The 15,907-nt window shown below is 31.6% G+C and overlaps 1 protein-coding gene across 1 annotated transcript in view; it reads right to left on the reverse strand.

Moving 5' to 3' along the window:
* Smp_130570 (putative receptor tyrosine phosphatase type r2a) overlaps positions 1-7,581 on the reverse strand; it is a gene marked incomplete at its 5' end in the record, with an annotated part of 62,373 nt that extends 54,792 nt beyond the window's left edge. The window contains one exon of the mRNA XM_018789956.1: positions 7,194-7,581. Within this exon, the coding sequence (XP_018655347.1) occupies positions 7,194-7,581 (388 nt within the window). The remainder of the gene's footprint in view (positions 1-7,193) is intronic.
* Between the last annotated feature and the right edge of the window lie 8,326 nt (positions 7,582-15,907).

Here is a 15,907-nt window from a genome sequence, read left to right on the forward strand (position 1 = left end):
TCCGAGCAAGAGCCGAGCACCGAAAGCCCACTAGGCGGGCCGGCATCCAACGGTGTAAATGACTACCTTAAACGGACCCACGAATTATGAGCGACACTTCACCAATTGCCTTCAGTGAGTTGTTATCTCACGACAGACGTGGTTGAACTCCACTGGTCACTGCTTCCCACTAGAACTCCAGGACATGTATCTTGAAGTCAGTCACTAGTCACTGCTGAGGAGTCCCATAATAGGACGAAACGGCCGTCCAGTGCTTCCAGGTTTTCGATGGTGGTCTAGCTTCAACTGGCTCATGATTTCAACTTTGAAATATACTGAAATCTCCACAAATCCCCATTCTGATAACATGTTTATGTTTTTCGTGTGTTATTTTTATCATCGTCGTTTGAGAAAAACAACAGTAAAAATTTAAACTACTGAAAAGTCCAACTGTTGAGACTTTACTGTGATTCATTATCTTTTCGTTTTTAAGTTACCTGTTGGATAGTCATTAGTTCAGTAAATAACTTCTACATTAAGCTCATTTATATTGATTTAGTCAAAATAGTTCACTATATATTGTGGTAATTTGATTCGCAGTTCAATAAATATACTTGATTCCGATCTATTACTTCTATTCAACGTTGTTTACATCCGTCAGTATGAGGTTGTGGAGATTGTCAAATATTATTGAGATCATGAATCGATCTGGATTAGATCATCACTGAAAACCTAAAAGCACCGGACTGCCGTTAAGTCCTAATGTGGAAATCCTCGATAGCTCATAACCATGATCTCGCTTGCAAGAATCGAACTCTGTATCCTCGGTTCCGAGCGCTAACATTTCATCTCTAGACTAGTGAGTCAAGATCCATTTGTGGTAATGTCTAACTAAAATCAATCCATCGCATTGGTCAGGAACCACTAGTTTTCATTGGTGGTCTAATTTAGATCGGTTCATAATTTCAATGAAGTAGTTCGTACATGTTACGGCTGTATCAACTAAATGTTTGGTGCTATTGCTAAACTCGAATGATACCACTTTTAGATTACTAATAAATTATGCTTTACTGTTGACTAGTTGAACACCATTATACAGATCAGCTGTCATGTATTCGTAAATCAATCATTTAAGGAGAATTAAGTATCTGTATCTGTTAGGTCTGAAACACCGAAAACCTTACAGTGGATTAAAATCATTAATTGTAGTCATCATGGTCACTAAAGAATCGTACAATTTTAGGATATTTCCCTTAATCTTAACCTTACTATTTTTATTTTTTATTACATTAGTCACTACTCAGTGATCAGTTAATTGGAAATATATCTCAGTACATCGCAAGTTCAGTTGCAGCCCAAATAAGTCGATGGCAACATCTCTGACTGTCAAGCTAGTTAACAAGGGTTCGGATCCTAAAGATAGTACCGGCTCTCTCGAAATTACAGGTACACCTTGCTGACGAGTGCCGAATAGCTAGCGAAATATGTCTAGATTTTCTTGTCAACTGCCTCTAACCACCTCACACTTCTGATATAAAAAAATGAACAGAAAGCATTCAGTCGATGAAATTCATTCCTCCTTACCTTCATAAACATGATGAAGTTACATAAATCTTAATTTTCATTCGCAAATGTTATTGATATTACGAATCGACCTAAGCTGAACATGCATAGTACTCCAAAAAACACTAAACAGTTTTTCATCCTTTTTTTTAAATATTTAGTGGTCTTCATAACCACATCTGTTGACCATCAACATATCCTCATCAGTGACTAATTTCGAGAGGTAATCCCGAAACTCTAGTGCGATGTCGTGACTAGTGGAATTCAAACGTGTCAGGTATGAGGTATTTTTTCATCGAAGACAATAGAAGATAGTTGTGCAATCCTGTGAACTGATTGAAATTAAAGATGTTCACTAATCGATAGCAGCATCTTGGACTAGTGGTTAAGCTTTTGTAGGAGAATCGGATGCCTCTGATTTGACCCTTTGTGATTGGTCATGTATGAACACGACTGATGAGTCTCAACGTAGGATGTTACAGCTCTTCAATGGCTATCGGTTTTTCGCTGGATATTTATCAGTTAGGATAGAAGATTTTCGTCACTTAAATGCAGCAATGTAAGATTAATTACCAACTTTTTAGTTAATCAATTAAGATTTATAATTCATTGAAATTATAATAACACCCACCTTTACTATGGTTTTTTGTTAATGATTCATTAAATAGAAGGAAATAAATGTAACTAATTAGTGTTCAGAATGAAGATGTATGACAAAAATGTTCCAAATTAAATAAACTAAACAGAACCATAAATGTATCATTATAGGAGAAATAATGAGTGTTCTTAAAAATAATTATCATATCATATTAAAATATATTACTATGATAAAATGATGTTTCTGAATATACATTCCTTGTTTTAACAAGTAATACCACGCCTTAATTCTTTAGTTAAATGAATTAATTCATTGAATGTTCTCAAATGAACTGAAAGTTTTAAAAAAACGTACTATTACACTTGAAATACACTTAGCATTGTTTGTTTGAATCTTCCCATTGATGTTTAGGACTGCAACTGGTCAGTCTCTTGCTGGCATATGTGCATACCGTGCGTATTGCCTCGATATTGCTTTGATTCACAAGTATTATAAGCAAAGATGGATAGTGACTAGCAGTGGAATCCAAGATGCGCGTTTCTTCCTATTTGAGACTTGTCAGCTGGATGTACCTGCATCTCAGAGTTGGTGTTCACTCTGCATAACGCGATGGCGTTTGAAGTGAAAGGTACTGGGTTCGAGTCCCAGAGTGAACATCAACTCTAAGATGCAGGTACATCCAGCTGACGAGTCCCGAATAGGACGAAACGCGCGTTCTTGATTCCACTGCTAGCCACTATCCATCTTTGCTTATACATTTCAAATAGTTTTAAAATATAAACAATGAAATAAGTATTAAATGTACCCATCAAATCATATTTATCTGAATTATAAATGACATTACTTAAGACAAATAAACATAATTAGTTACACTTTTCAAATCTAGCTTTTTCTAATAATGTTTTTGTTTAAATTATACATGAGGAGAACATAATATTCATATACTAAGCTAAAAATTAGGTTTCCCAACTATTAATAAACTGTTTGTTTTAACTTTTACTTATATATTTCGAATTTTTGCAGATGATTAATTTGAACATAAATATTGGTACAAAGGGGCACCAGATACATATGCGCCACACAAATTTTAGTTGATTTGTGTGAGGGCTGTGCTACTGCCCGGGTGCCTAACCAAAGCAGGATTAATTTGAATTGATCATAATAAAGTTAAAGTTTACTTCAAAGTTATTATTATTTATTTAGTTTTGTTATATTAGTTAAAATTTCAATTTACAAGAAAATGTCACATGACCAGTTCAGTTAAATTAATAATTTACACTTTGACTAATTAAGAGACATTACATAGAACAACGTAGAAAGAACATATAATCGAATAAAAAAAGTACTTCGTAGAAATTGTATTCATGAATAGTATCCAATTTAAAATGTGATATCTACAGTGGATTAAAAGAAATTAAATATTTATTTTTTTACGATTATAAAGAAATATATAAATCAGTTGTGCAGCAATTTGAATAGTGTAAGTACTTAACAACAATAAAATTGCCTGAAACATGAATTACTGTAGCAACTTTGTTTTGTATTTTTTTAAACTAGACAACAGTTGTTCATATTATCTTTGGATTCAAGTAGAAAAAGATAAAGAGAGATTATTAGAAAGAATGTGAAAAATGCAACTGAAATGCAGAAACTATTTTAAATTCATTATTAATTTTCATAGTTGAAATCATGAGTCAATTGAAGCTAGACCACCATGGAAAACCTAGACCACTGAGCCGGCATCCAACAGTGTTCAACCAATCCACGAATTTGAGCAACCGTTCACCAATTGTCTTCAGTGAGTTGTTATCTCACAACAGACGTGGTTGAACTCCACTGGTCATTGCTTCTCACTAGAACTCCAGCACATATATCTTGAAGTCAGTCACTAGTGAGCATATGATTATAATCAGAAGGGGTTTTGTGGAGATTCCAGTATTTTCATAGTTGATATCATTAGTCAATTGAAGCTAGACCACCTTTGAAAACCTGGAAGCACTGGACGGCCGTTTCGTCCTTCAATTGACTGGTGATTTCAACTATGAAAATACTGAAATCTTCACAAAACCCCTTTTTCATTACTAATTTAATGATATAATAAGTGAGAATATTTATATTCCGTTGGGAAAACATTTTAAACATTGAAAATAGTTTTATTTTGTTGTTGATACAATTTAAAATCTAACAGACTCTCGGTCGAATTTTTGTTAACAGTTACTAAATGCCAAATTTGAATTCAAAATGTTCTATCTCTAAGACTGATGAACATATTCTATATTTATTGATAGAATTAAATCAGAACTAAGGATCATGTAAAAATTTCAATCTGGAATACTGATGACCTTCTTGAATATCTGGGCTACCTGTTCCTGACATGAAGATATTTTAACAAGTTATCTGTTTCCTTTTTTGTTTTGACACATCGTTATATCTATAGTTCTCATAACCTATTCAGGATCGTTTATGAAAAGTTTATTGTACGAAAACGTTTTACAATCATTGTAGATTAGAAAAAAATAAAGAGTTTTCTGATTGTGAGCAAAGATGGATAGTGGCTAGCAGTGAAATCAAGAACGCGCATTTCGTCCTGTTTGGGACTCGTCAGCTGGACGTACCTGCATCTCAGAGTTGATTTTCACTTTGGGACTCGAACCCAGTACCTTTCGCTTCAAACTTCGCGCCTATATAGAGGCGACACGCACAGTATGCACATATACCAATTATAGATTGACCAGTTGCAGTAGTAAACATCAATGGGAAGATTCAAACAAACAATACTAAGCGAGTTTTCTGATTGTTTAATGTCTAGTATCAAAAATGACAGAGATAAAATCATCAGAATGCAAACTACTGAATAAATGTATAAATATTGATCGAAAACGTTGAAGAATAAGTAGCATAATCTCGGTTCGATTTACATTTGAATAATTCAGAAATCACTATATTTACAACAAAATATGATCATTTATATCTAAGCATAAATACTTCCATTTGAAGAATATACATAAATTTCTCTATCATTTCATTATGTAAAGCTTTTCTATTTTAGTAAACGAGAACACAATTGGGGACAATCAAAAGCATTTGAATACAAAATTACAGAACATCTTAGTAGAATCTAAGAATCAACTGTCTCAAACTTCACTATTGCTTCTACAAAATGTCAATCAATCGTCTCAGACCTCACTATTCTTTCATTAACACAGCATTCATTCTTTGTTCTCGTTCTCTGCCTTCAAGCAATTCGCTTCCGATTGATGACACATACTACTTATATCTGTCGACATCAGTAGCATACACCACACTATGACAAAAATTCATTAAAATTAAATCATAAAATTCTACATGTCTATATATATACATATACCATTTGTTCGGATATAAAGTAAGATCATTCTAGGAAAAATTCTCTAAATAACAGATGTTTATATTTTACAAATGACTATAACGAAAATGTCTAGGTGTATATCATAATTATTCCTTTTGTATAATTATTTGCTTTTATTTGCCTTAGGCTATGTCTACATACAAAGATGCAATTAATATTAAAGCATTTATCATTAATAATATCATGCTATAATAATAAACATTTCATTAATCAAATATCAAAGAAACTTATGCAAGTAATTACCATTTGGAAACAAATATACAAACAAAATATTGACCAGATGTTTGACTACTATGGCAATTACTCATTATTCAGTAAGATATAGATTTAGTTTTAGGATAGAAAAAAGAACATTTTTCCTTATCAAAAACTAGATGGTATACGAGTTTTATATATTAGTTAACAAGCAATTTAGTTCAGAAAGTATAATTCTCATTACTTGAAACTGAACTTCTAAGTGTATTTCTTTTATCTTAATTTTGATGTCGATACTGTGACCCTTAAACTAGTACCTGTTGCTTTATGCGTCAACTCTTTACCCATTAGACTGTCTAACCACCATAGTCATCGACCTATCAGATGGATAAAATGATTATTATTGGTTCTAAAATGTTAACAAAAGCTAATCACACGGATTCTTATATATTCAAAAAGGGAAAATATAAACCTTTACAACTAATCAAGTTACATGGTATGGTGTAATCGACTGAGTATATATATATATATATATATATATATAAGAGCAATATAGAGAAAAATCTCTGTCAATTCATTTGATTACTTGTAGAAAACATAGGGGCCGTTTTAAAAATGTATCAGTGCAAAATACCTTTCATTATAGTAGAATGAACGAAAGTAAAAGTAATTTAATAATATGATACATTTAATCAAAAAGTTAGCCACAAGAAAAACAGTTTGGAAGTAAATATGATGCCGTAATCAGGATTAAGTGGAAGGTAGCCAGTGCTCCAAAGTTTACCGCTGAGATCTATTTACGAGGATAGCACCCCTTCGTTTCAAAAAATAGATATGTTTACGTTACATTCTTTGAAGCTGAAGTTTGGTGCATTTTAAATACGATGAATATCAACGTTCAATGATTTCGTAAAATAATACAGTGTCTTCAGCTTGCGGCAACTTATATCCATACTATCTTGGATATAAGATCTGAGTAGGGACTTTCTGAATTACATAATCGCAGAATCTACTCATTTAAATCAGTGACGTGTTGCTCCCATACCAAGTAATTTACTTATTTTACGTAAAAATCAGTGATCAGATGACAGTACCCACTTATTTCTAACAGAAAATAACTAATTACTCCAAACCTGTGCTTTTTGTTTCATGGGCTATGGTTCACAAAGAACTGTTATATAGTAGAGTAACTGTTCAGAAAGTTGGAGGAATATCTTAACTGACTCATGGTTGTTTGAATTAATAAAACGGGTTACTAATGAATATAACTTAGATAAACCAATATGGAAATAATAAAACAAATTCATATACCAACCACAATATGTTATGACAAAATAAAAGAATAAAAAATGTTTCACTAATTCACTTAAATATCTATCTAGACATTAAAATCATTTTCATAGGAGCTGCTTTAGTTTTCAAAAATACGTACATTCAACATTATTAACTCAATACAATATAAATACTCACTTATTCCATCCGACAAAACTGATGTGTATGCTGTTTGAGTGACATTTCTTATAATTGGTTTAGATGGAGGTCGTGAATTCGCATCTGTATCTATTCTATTCGAACTAGCATATAATATATCAATTGGTCCAATTAGACGATGTGACACTTGATAACCTCGTATATCACCATGTGTTCTTTCAGGTGGATCCCATGCTAGTTCTAATATTGCATAATCTGCTTTTGGATCACTTGCACCGGGTGGAGTAGCTCTTCGTAATTGATTCAAACGTAAATTCCGTGGAGCAGAAGGAACTTGAAAACAAATTGAAGGATCCAAAAAACAAGGATTAGAATTAAGAATAAATGGTATACCCAAATTTTCAGGGTTTTCTTGAATTGAATACATCATTTGTAATAAATAAACAAGGGTTATATAAATTTTAGCATATACTATACACGTTTGCATATTGTTTCAAAATAACTTTAATGATATATAACACTAAGATCTTAATTAATTCATTTCTTTATGTTTTTTTGGTTTGTTTTGTTTGCTAACTTTGATAAAAAAGTAATATGAACTAATTCCAAATATTGTCAGTCAACAATAATCATTAAAAACTACCATAAAAACTGGTATGAATCGATGACCTTCATCTTGTCTTATTTATTATCCAATGAATAATTCGAATCATACACCAATCAAGTTACGACAATTTATTTGACCAATGGTGGCTTTTAAAAATGCTAATTATATTCATGTTGTATAGAATGATTCTAGAAATAGTCAAATACAAATTTTTCAGGAACTTTAAACGAAATTTTCTAAAATTCTACTGAAATATTGTAGTAGCTGCAAGTACTAATAGACCTCAACATTTTTTTCTTTTGTTTATTCATTTAGTCGTATTAGAAATGAATTTTGTCAGAAGGTATTTTGTGGATATTATAATTATTTTAATAGTTGAGATCATGAATCAATTGAAGCTAGACCACAATGGAAAACATGGAAGCGCTGGACGACTGTCCCGTCCTATTGTGACTTCTGAGCAGTGCGCATCTACGATCCCGCCTCACGGGATTCGAACCCAGGACCTATCAGTTTCGCGCGCGAGTGCTCAACCTCTAGACCAATAGAGTTGAACCAGGTCTGTTGTGAGATAGTAACTCATTGAAGATATTGGTGGATATGTCGCTCAATTTCGTGGATCAGTTGAAGCTAGACATTACCACCGTTGGATGCCGGCTCAGTGGTCTAGAGGTTGAATGCTCGCGCGCGAAATTAATTTTGTACTTGTTTGATATATTTCGAGGTTTCAAAAAGTTTTCACAGAACAGTTTTGTTAACAATTTATTTGGCATAAGTGCATGTAGTCATGGATTGCACTATTATATAATCTTTAGAAGTAGATGATGTTTCAGGACTAACAATCGTAACATGACTAAATAGATGCTCCTATGAAAATAAATTTGTCAACATTTTAAATATATTTCAACGGTTACTGTGTATGTAGGCGTAACTTGAGTTTGAGTGTAAAACAAAATTGTAGTCATACAACAAACTGATGGCATAATTACTGTTACAGTAATTATTTACTTATTACTAGTTAGTATAATGTTTTATAGCTTATAGTTCTAAATGAATTCAGCAAATATGATATACGATGACATCATCATTTTTAGAGACTCAATCTTGTTGTGTTTAACCAACAGAAATTCAAGACAACATTTAACTAATAAATAATACCGTGTTATCAAATGCTCATGACATTTCTTATTTGTATAAAAATTCAATGAGTTATCACATAACATAATTACTTTCAATAGAATCACATTTGATTGGCAAAGCAAGGACCGCATTCCTACAATTGAAGAACATATGGAACTCAAAACAACTCTCAACCAATATCAAAGTCAAAATCTGCAGTACGAACGTCAAAATAGTCCTGCTGTACGGAACTTAAACTTCGAGAACTACTACATCCATCGTTAAGAAGGTACAAGTATTTATCAACAGTTGTCTACGCACAATACTCAACATTCAATGGCCGGATACTATCAGCGACAGCCTACTGTGGGAGAGGACAAACCGAGTTCCAACTAAGGAGGTAGTTAGGAAAAGACGTTGGAAGTGGATAGGACATACATTAAGGAAACCACCAAACTGCATCACGAGGCAATCCCTAACTTGGAATCGTGAGGGGAAGCGGAAATGAGGAAAGCCAAAGAACACATCACGTCAGGAAATAGAAGCATATATGAAAATGGTGAATATTAACTGGAAATAACTGGAAAGGATTGTCCAGGACAAGGTTGGATAGAGAATGCTGGAAGGCGGCCTCCACGAGAGTAACAGGCCTAAGTAAGTAAAAAAGAATCAAATTTCCTAATTAAAAATGCTGTCAGAATGATAAGGAGAAATATGTATTCCGTCATAAGGTCAAACCAATATATAATTGCAAAGGTTTCTTGTAGTTTTCATGATAAGTGCATAAGATTAGATAGAAATTTTCTGTTGGATTACATTTTAATGTGATTGGCGTATCATACATTCGAAATTTTTAGTGTTAAATATATCGTTTTTTATGAAGCAATATATAGTGAGAACAATGTAAACTTGTTTACCAAGTGCAAGTTTATATGCCTAGATTCAAACTAGATCTTTTGTTTATAAGGCCAAATGTTTTTGTTTGAGTGCTCAAGTTGAACCAGGTCGGACAGAGTTGAAACCGTCTATCTACTACCAGAAAGCCAAGCAAGCATCAGCAATTTATTTTAGATAATCAGTTAGGAAACATCTCCCTGGACCGCCCTAACATCCACAGTGATGAAAACAATGAAATAAAGTACCAAGAAAAATAAAAAACGTTACTTTTAGTTATGACAATAACTGATAAGCGTTTATACTAATGGTGAATTTTTCTAATGGATTCTGAAACTTTAAAGACTAAGGTACAAGTGTTTACATCTTCAGAACTGCTAGCTGTTGTATCCTAGTGAAGGCTAAATTGCGAGTAACTTCTGAGATCTATTAATTAACTAATTTTATACATATTCGTATTCAGTAACTAGATTATATTTATCTATATTCCTTTTATTATAAGTTTCATTTTGACCTATAGATTATTATTATACAACTTGCTGTTCCTAAAATATACTCAGTTGATTTGTTACAGTCTCCCACGTTCACAGCCACATTTGGCTTGATCTCGTATAAATGTTACTTCCTATTTTATGACGTGATGCCGTCTGTTTGGCTGGCATATTAACCAAATATGTTTGAAATAAATGTTTCGCATAGTGAAAGCTATTATTGGCGTTCTGGACTCAATTGGAAGGGCTAGGAGAACAAAGGACCAATAAGGACGCTTGGTTGCTCATACAAGTCGAATGTCATTGGTTTGGCATGATACTAAATTAGCATAAGTCACATTTCGATTGGCGAATAAATCACTTGATAATTGGCCAGGCTTAAAGCCACAATACTAACCACCATCACCTCTGCTTATAATGGCTATGAGTTTGTTTCATAATTGTATTTTACTAGAAAAATCTATAGATTAATGTCCGTAAAATAGATCGATATATCCATGTTATTATTATCCTAACTAAAAAACAGTTTTAACGACAGTTGACTGTGAGTAAAATAAAAAAATTCAAATATAAGTAACCGAATTAAAAATCGAATGGATTATTTTTTGGAAACTGTATTTTTTATTTGAGTGGGAAACAATTTTTCCCCTAACTTAGCAAAACACTTAGTATTCTTTTTTTTTCATTCATAATCCTAAGTTAATAGTAATTATTCTTCGCTTTTTTCTCTAACTTCAACTTCATTATCGTTCACGAAACAATACCGTAGAGAACCGGGGTTGCATTATTTGAAAGAATGAATTGATTACTTTTTGAAGTGCTCAATTAGTTTGATTAGGCGAAATGAAAATAAACATTTTAAGAAAGAATGAAAAATAGTAAATCAAGTTACAGTTTAAAGATATGCCTAAAATCCCTATATTGTTTCATTTATCACAATATTTCCTCTATAGCAATTACTTTAAATTTGTCCACAAATTTACTGTACAGTAATATTGCAAGTCACAGCATGGAACAAATTAAATGAAGATAGATACAAAAATCGTTAGACTATTACCCAGTGATCTAGAAGTTAAGTATTCACGATATGTCCCAGTGTTAGTGGATACAATCTACTGTAGAGTCAAAGCCTATTAGAAAATCTAAAATATAATTCAGTTAAACATTTATTAATTACGTACGCCTGTTACCTCTCGTGGAGGAGCATAGGCCGCCCACTAAAAACATTTATTATTTGTTACTTATTAATAATCTATCACTTTAATTGTAATTCACTTAGGAAATAAATAATTTGTAATTAGTACTAAAAATCATTGAACTGTCTACACCACAATTTGAATGAATGACAATATTATTACTGGCAGTCTCCTTTTTCTTCTGTTTAAGGTTTTAAACGTTCAAACTTATGTTGATTACATGAATAAATGTTAAATAATTGGCTTTGTTTTAATTATTCCATTTATCGATTTTTATTATCTCATACTGAGTAATTTGATATTATGCATTCAATTCGTTGTCATAATGGGGTTGTATGTTTATTAGTGAGAACTTCTTCATCAATATCAATTTCACTTTTTGTTAATGGAGATAAGAAGTTATAAACATATTTATTTTTGTATTGGATAGTATTCATCTAGCTTATATTGAAATTATAAACTAGTGGTTAAAATCTCTTTCCCAATGGTTGAAAAATAGTTGTCTAATTAATGTAGGGTCTAAATCTGACTGCAATTACATCGTATGAATGAACATTGTCAAAATATACATACTGTCTACTCTCGTGTGTAATACATGACTTAATCCGCGTTGATGAATAATGGGTTTTGACTGTGTATATCTTGTACACTCATTGATCTGGACAGAAAATCAGAGCGATGAAGCGAATCGAAGAGAGCGAAGCGAGAATGACGCTCATTGAAGATGGCGGGTAAGCCAACTCACTTTTATCAAGCGTTTATCAATATTCATAATCAGATAAAAATAAGTAACAGACATGTGATGAATAGGATAAGAAGTGTACACACACACGCTCATATAAAAACCGTCACGTTTGATAAGTGAATAATTAACAAGGTCAAAACTTGACTCAAGATGGATAGGTAGATTGGATTGTTCAGAAGCTAGAATAAGTTATATGGGCTTAACATCCCAACCGACACTACACTAGAATAATTGTTTTGGCATAATAATTTATATTTAAGATATTGTGTGATATTCTGGTTGTTATGACTTGGGTATAGTTGACGAGAATTTAAGAAACTTTAAATCTATGGGTTCTATATGTGATGACTGTTCAACATAATAAAGTTCAATGATAAATTGTAGTCAAAGTAATTAGGTCCAAAACCTATTAGTAAAAACAGCAACAACAACAAAGTCTTTGCAGCTTTTATAAAGTTCTCAAATTTTCATTCGCTGATGACTTCAATACGTTTCATGTATTTTTTTATTCAGCTGTTGATTAGAAACGGGAGTTAAGATTAATTCTACTGCTGTTGTTCCTTAGTGGTGAAAACTACTGTATAATAAACGGAAGTTCCTTGAAAGAAATCATTCAAAATGACCTGGTTTCTATTTTTGGGACGTTTTAGGAGAAATTTCACAAAGATATGACACAAAGCTTGATCCACAGAGTAAACAATAGCTAGAATACCGGTGGAATAAAGTCAAAAGATGATTGAAATGTAGAAATATCCATTACTGTAATTTAATTCGGTCATTAATTTTCACTGAACGTCTAGCAAGATTTAAATATTGTACATTTAAATAAAAAGTCCATAACTCTACTCACTTGTTGGCTGATAACTCTACAACTTTCGTAATCCATATTTTATTTTAACTTGATTCTTTTGCATTATTTACTCAATATATAAAGCATCCTATATCTATTAAGTAAATATTGACAAAGTAATGTATATCAAAAGAAAACTTTACTGACAGTTTTTCACGCCGAAAGTATGATGCATCTAATTGTAAGTAGAGTAAATATAAGACATGATTCTAATAAGTTCCTATAGTTATTTCTAAATTTGATATAGATGAACATAAACGGTAGCAATTTCAGATATAATACGACTAGCAAATTACAAGGCAAAGTTAATAGTAATAAGTAGTCATGTAAACTTGGTGATTTTAACCCATACATTAATCAGATCAAATAAATTTATAAAACCATTCAGTGATTCACAGTAAGGGTTATTCTTATCAATAGCCCACTCAATGTATTTGATTAACTATCAAATAACAATTAATTATAGAAGTGATTAGAACCAATAAGAAGGTTATTTTGTAATAATTGAACAAATTTTACCTCTACAATGTACTGATGGTCACTTTTCTAGAACAAAAATAAGGATGAAGAGCTTCAACAGTTTGCATAAATTGTTTGCCTATTTTTATACCATTAATAGAGTAACCTACCATTAAGTTTATTTAGTGGTAACATTATTCAGTGGTTAAGAACAACATACTAGAACAAACATACTGAATTACAAGTAATGATATACCTCTATTTATAGAACAATATGTGTTAAAGTATGATAGAGAGATGGTATAAAAAACTAGTGAAAGAAAAAATTTGATCGAAAAGTATTCACTTACGAAAATAATGAAATTTCAATTTCATTCAATGTTCTCATTGAGTAAAATTTTTGAGTTTGTTTTCAATTTCAAAAATTGTCTAAATGATAATTTTCATAGTTGAAAGCGTGAGTCAATTGAAGCTAGACCACCATGGAAAACCTGGAAGCACTGAACGGCCATTTTCTCCTATTGTGGGACTCCTCAGAAGTGCGCATCCACGACCTCGCCTCAGGAGATTCGAACCCAGGACCTACCAGTCTCGCGCCAGACCACTTAACCGATAGACTATGAAAATACTAAAATCTTCACAAAAACCCCTTCTGATAAATGATAATTATTATATCCCGATGAGAATTATAAATGGTAACTTTTGAGGACTATTTATAGACCAATACGATACATTTATTTCTATTGTATAATTGTTAAGTAGCATCATTGGTCCAGTCGATAATTAACTATTCTCCAATTATTGATATCATTACGTCATATATATCGATAGGGGTACAAGGCGACAAGTTATAACACTATCTAACAAATGTAACATTATCATTTGATTATGAAAAACTATTTCAAATAAACATTTATGTAAAACTGATAGACATTTTTCTTAATATTATCAAAATGAACTTTTTATATTCATAAGACAATTTAATGAATATCTTATTTTTTTAAACCATAACTTGTGATATGATTCTTATGATTTGTGAGAATTATATAGAAAAAAACTTTAGCGCTGTTATCTTCAAGATATCATACAGCCCATCTAAAATGTGTATTCATTTTTTTCTGTACACATAAATTAGGGTGAAATGTACGAATTCCCATGGCTTCTGCTATATGAAGGAGACGGGAACGAACTCCGTTGGGAAATGATGGAGGTGTACGATGGATCACTTGAAATGATTTCGATTTATCTACATTATGACCACTATTTTTTTCATTTTTTATATTAAACTTAAATAAATGAGAGTATCCTTTAATAAACACAATTTTATTTTCAATATTCAATCTTCAATATGAATTATTAAAAAAAGTACATCCTTATAGTGTATAGCTTTGTGACATTTTAGCACTCCAGTATTGTCGATTCTAATGAAAATGATTCTATAAGGAAAAATCATTTTAAATCAAAACCTTGTTTAAAGCAATTAGTCCCTTAAATAAAATTCGATAGTGTAATAAGAAGACAAAGATTATCAGAACTATGTGATGTATTAGCGCAATACATTTTGAACAATCTGATCACACATATACTTGTTAAGAACATTTATATATAAAAATAAAAGGTAAACTAGACTAGAAGTGGGGGTAAGAGGAGACAAGGATAATAATAATGCTAATGCTAATAATAATAATAATAATGATAATAGTGTGAAAGCAATTTGAAACCCTATCACTCTGGATAATAAGCTAATATTACCAGGGTAGGTTTAAAGTGAGAACAAATTATTATTATATTAGCTTATTATCCAGAGTGATGATGTTTCAAATTGTTTTCACATTATTTTCTTTATTATCCTTTTCTCCACTTAACCACCATTTCTAGTCTAGTTTACCTTCGAAATGTAAGATCTTGTTCATCAAATCAAGTCAGATAAACTAGAGTGGGTTATTCTCATTAATAAATAGGTACTGTGTTCGAGATAATTACACCTTAACTTTAAACATCCGCACTTAATTGATGGATAATTAGTTTTAATTAGTCTTAATAAATTTTGTGCACCAACATTAAATTATAAGTTGCGCAGATATACAGTGTAGTGTCATCTACAAATATAAGCAGTTTTATGAATTATATCATGTCAACTAGAGATAAATACCGAACTTGATCAATCATTACTGTATATAAATTTATAAAATTTAGATCTATACAATCTACATCGGAGAGTAAAAATAACTTTTTAAGTCTGATAGATTTCATTTTCTTCTAGATTAAAGTATTCAATTTCAAATTTGATGCCTAAATCATTCAAATATAATCCAAATTGCAGGAAGGAAATAAGAATTAAGGCAAAATATGAGTAGGCAGTATGTTATAACTTAAATGGTGTATATGACTA

The sequence above is a fragment of the Schistosoma mansoni genome, chromosome W, assembly GCF_000237925.1.
Source record: "Schistosoma mansoni strain Puerto Rico chromosome W, complete genome".
Taxonomy (NCBI): Eukaryota; Metazoa; Platyhelminthes; class Trematoda; order Strigeidida; family Schistosomatidae; genus Schistosoma; species Schistosoma mansoni.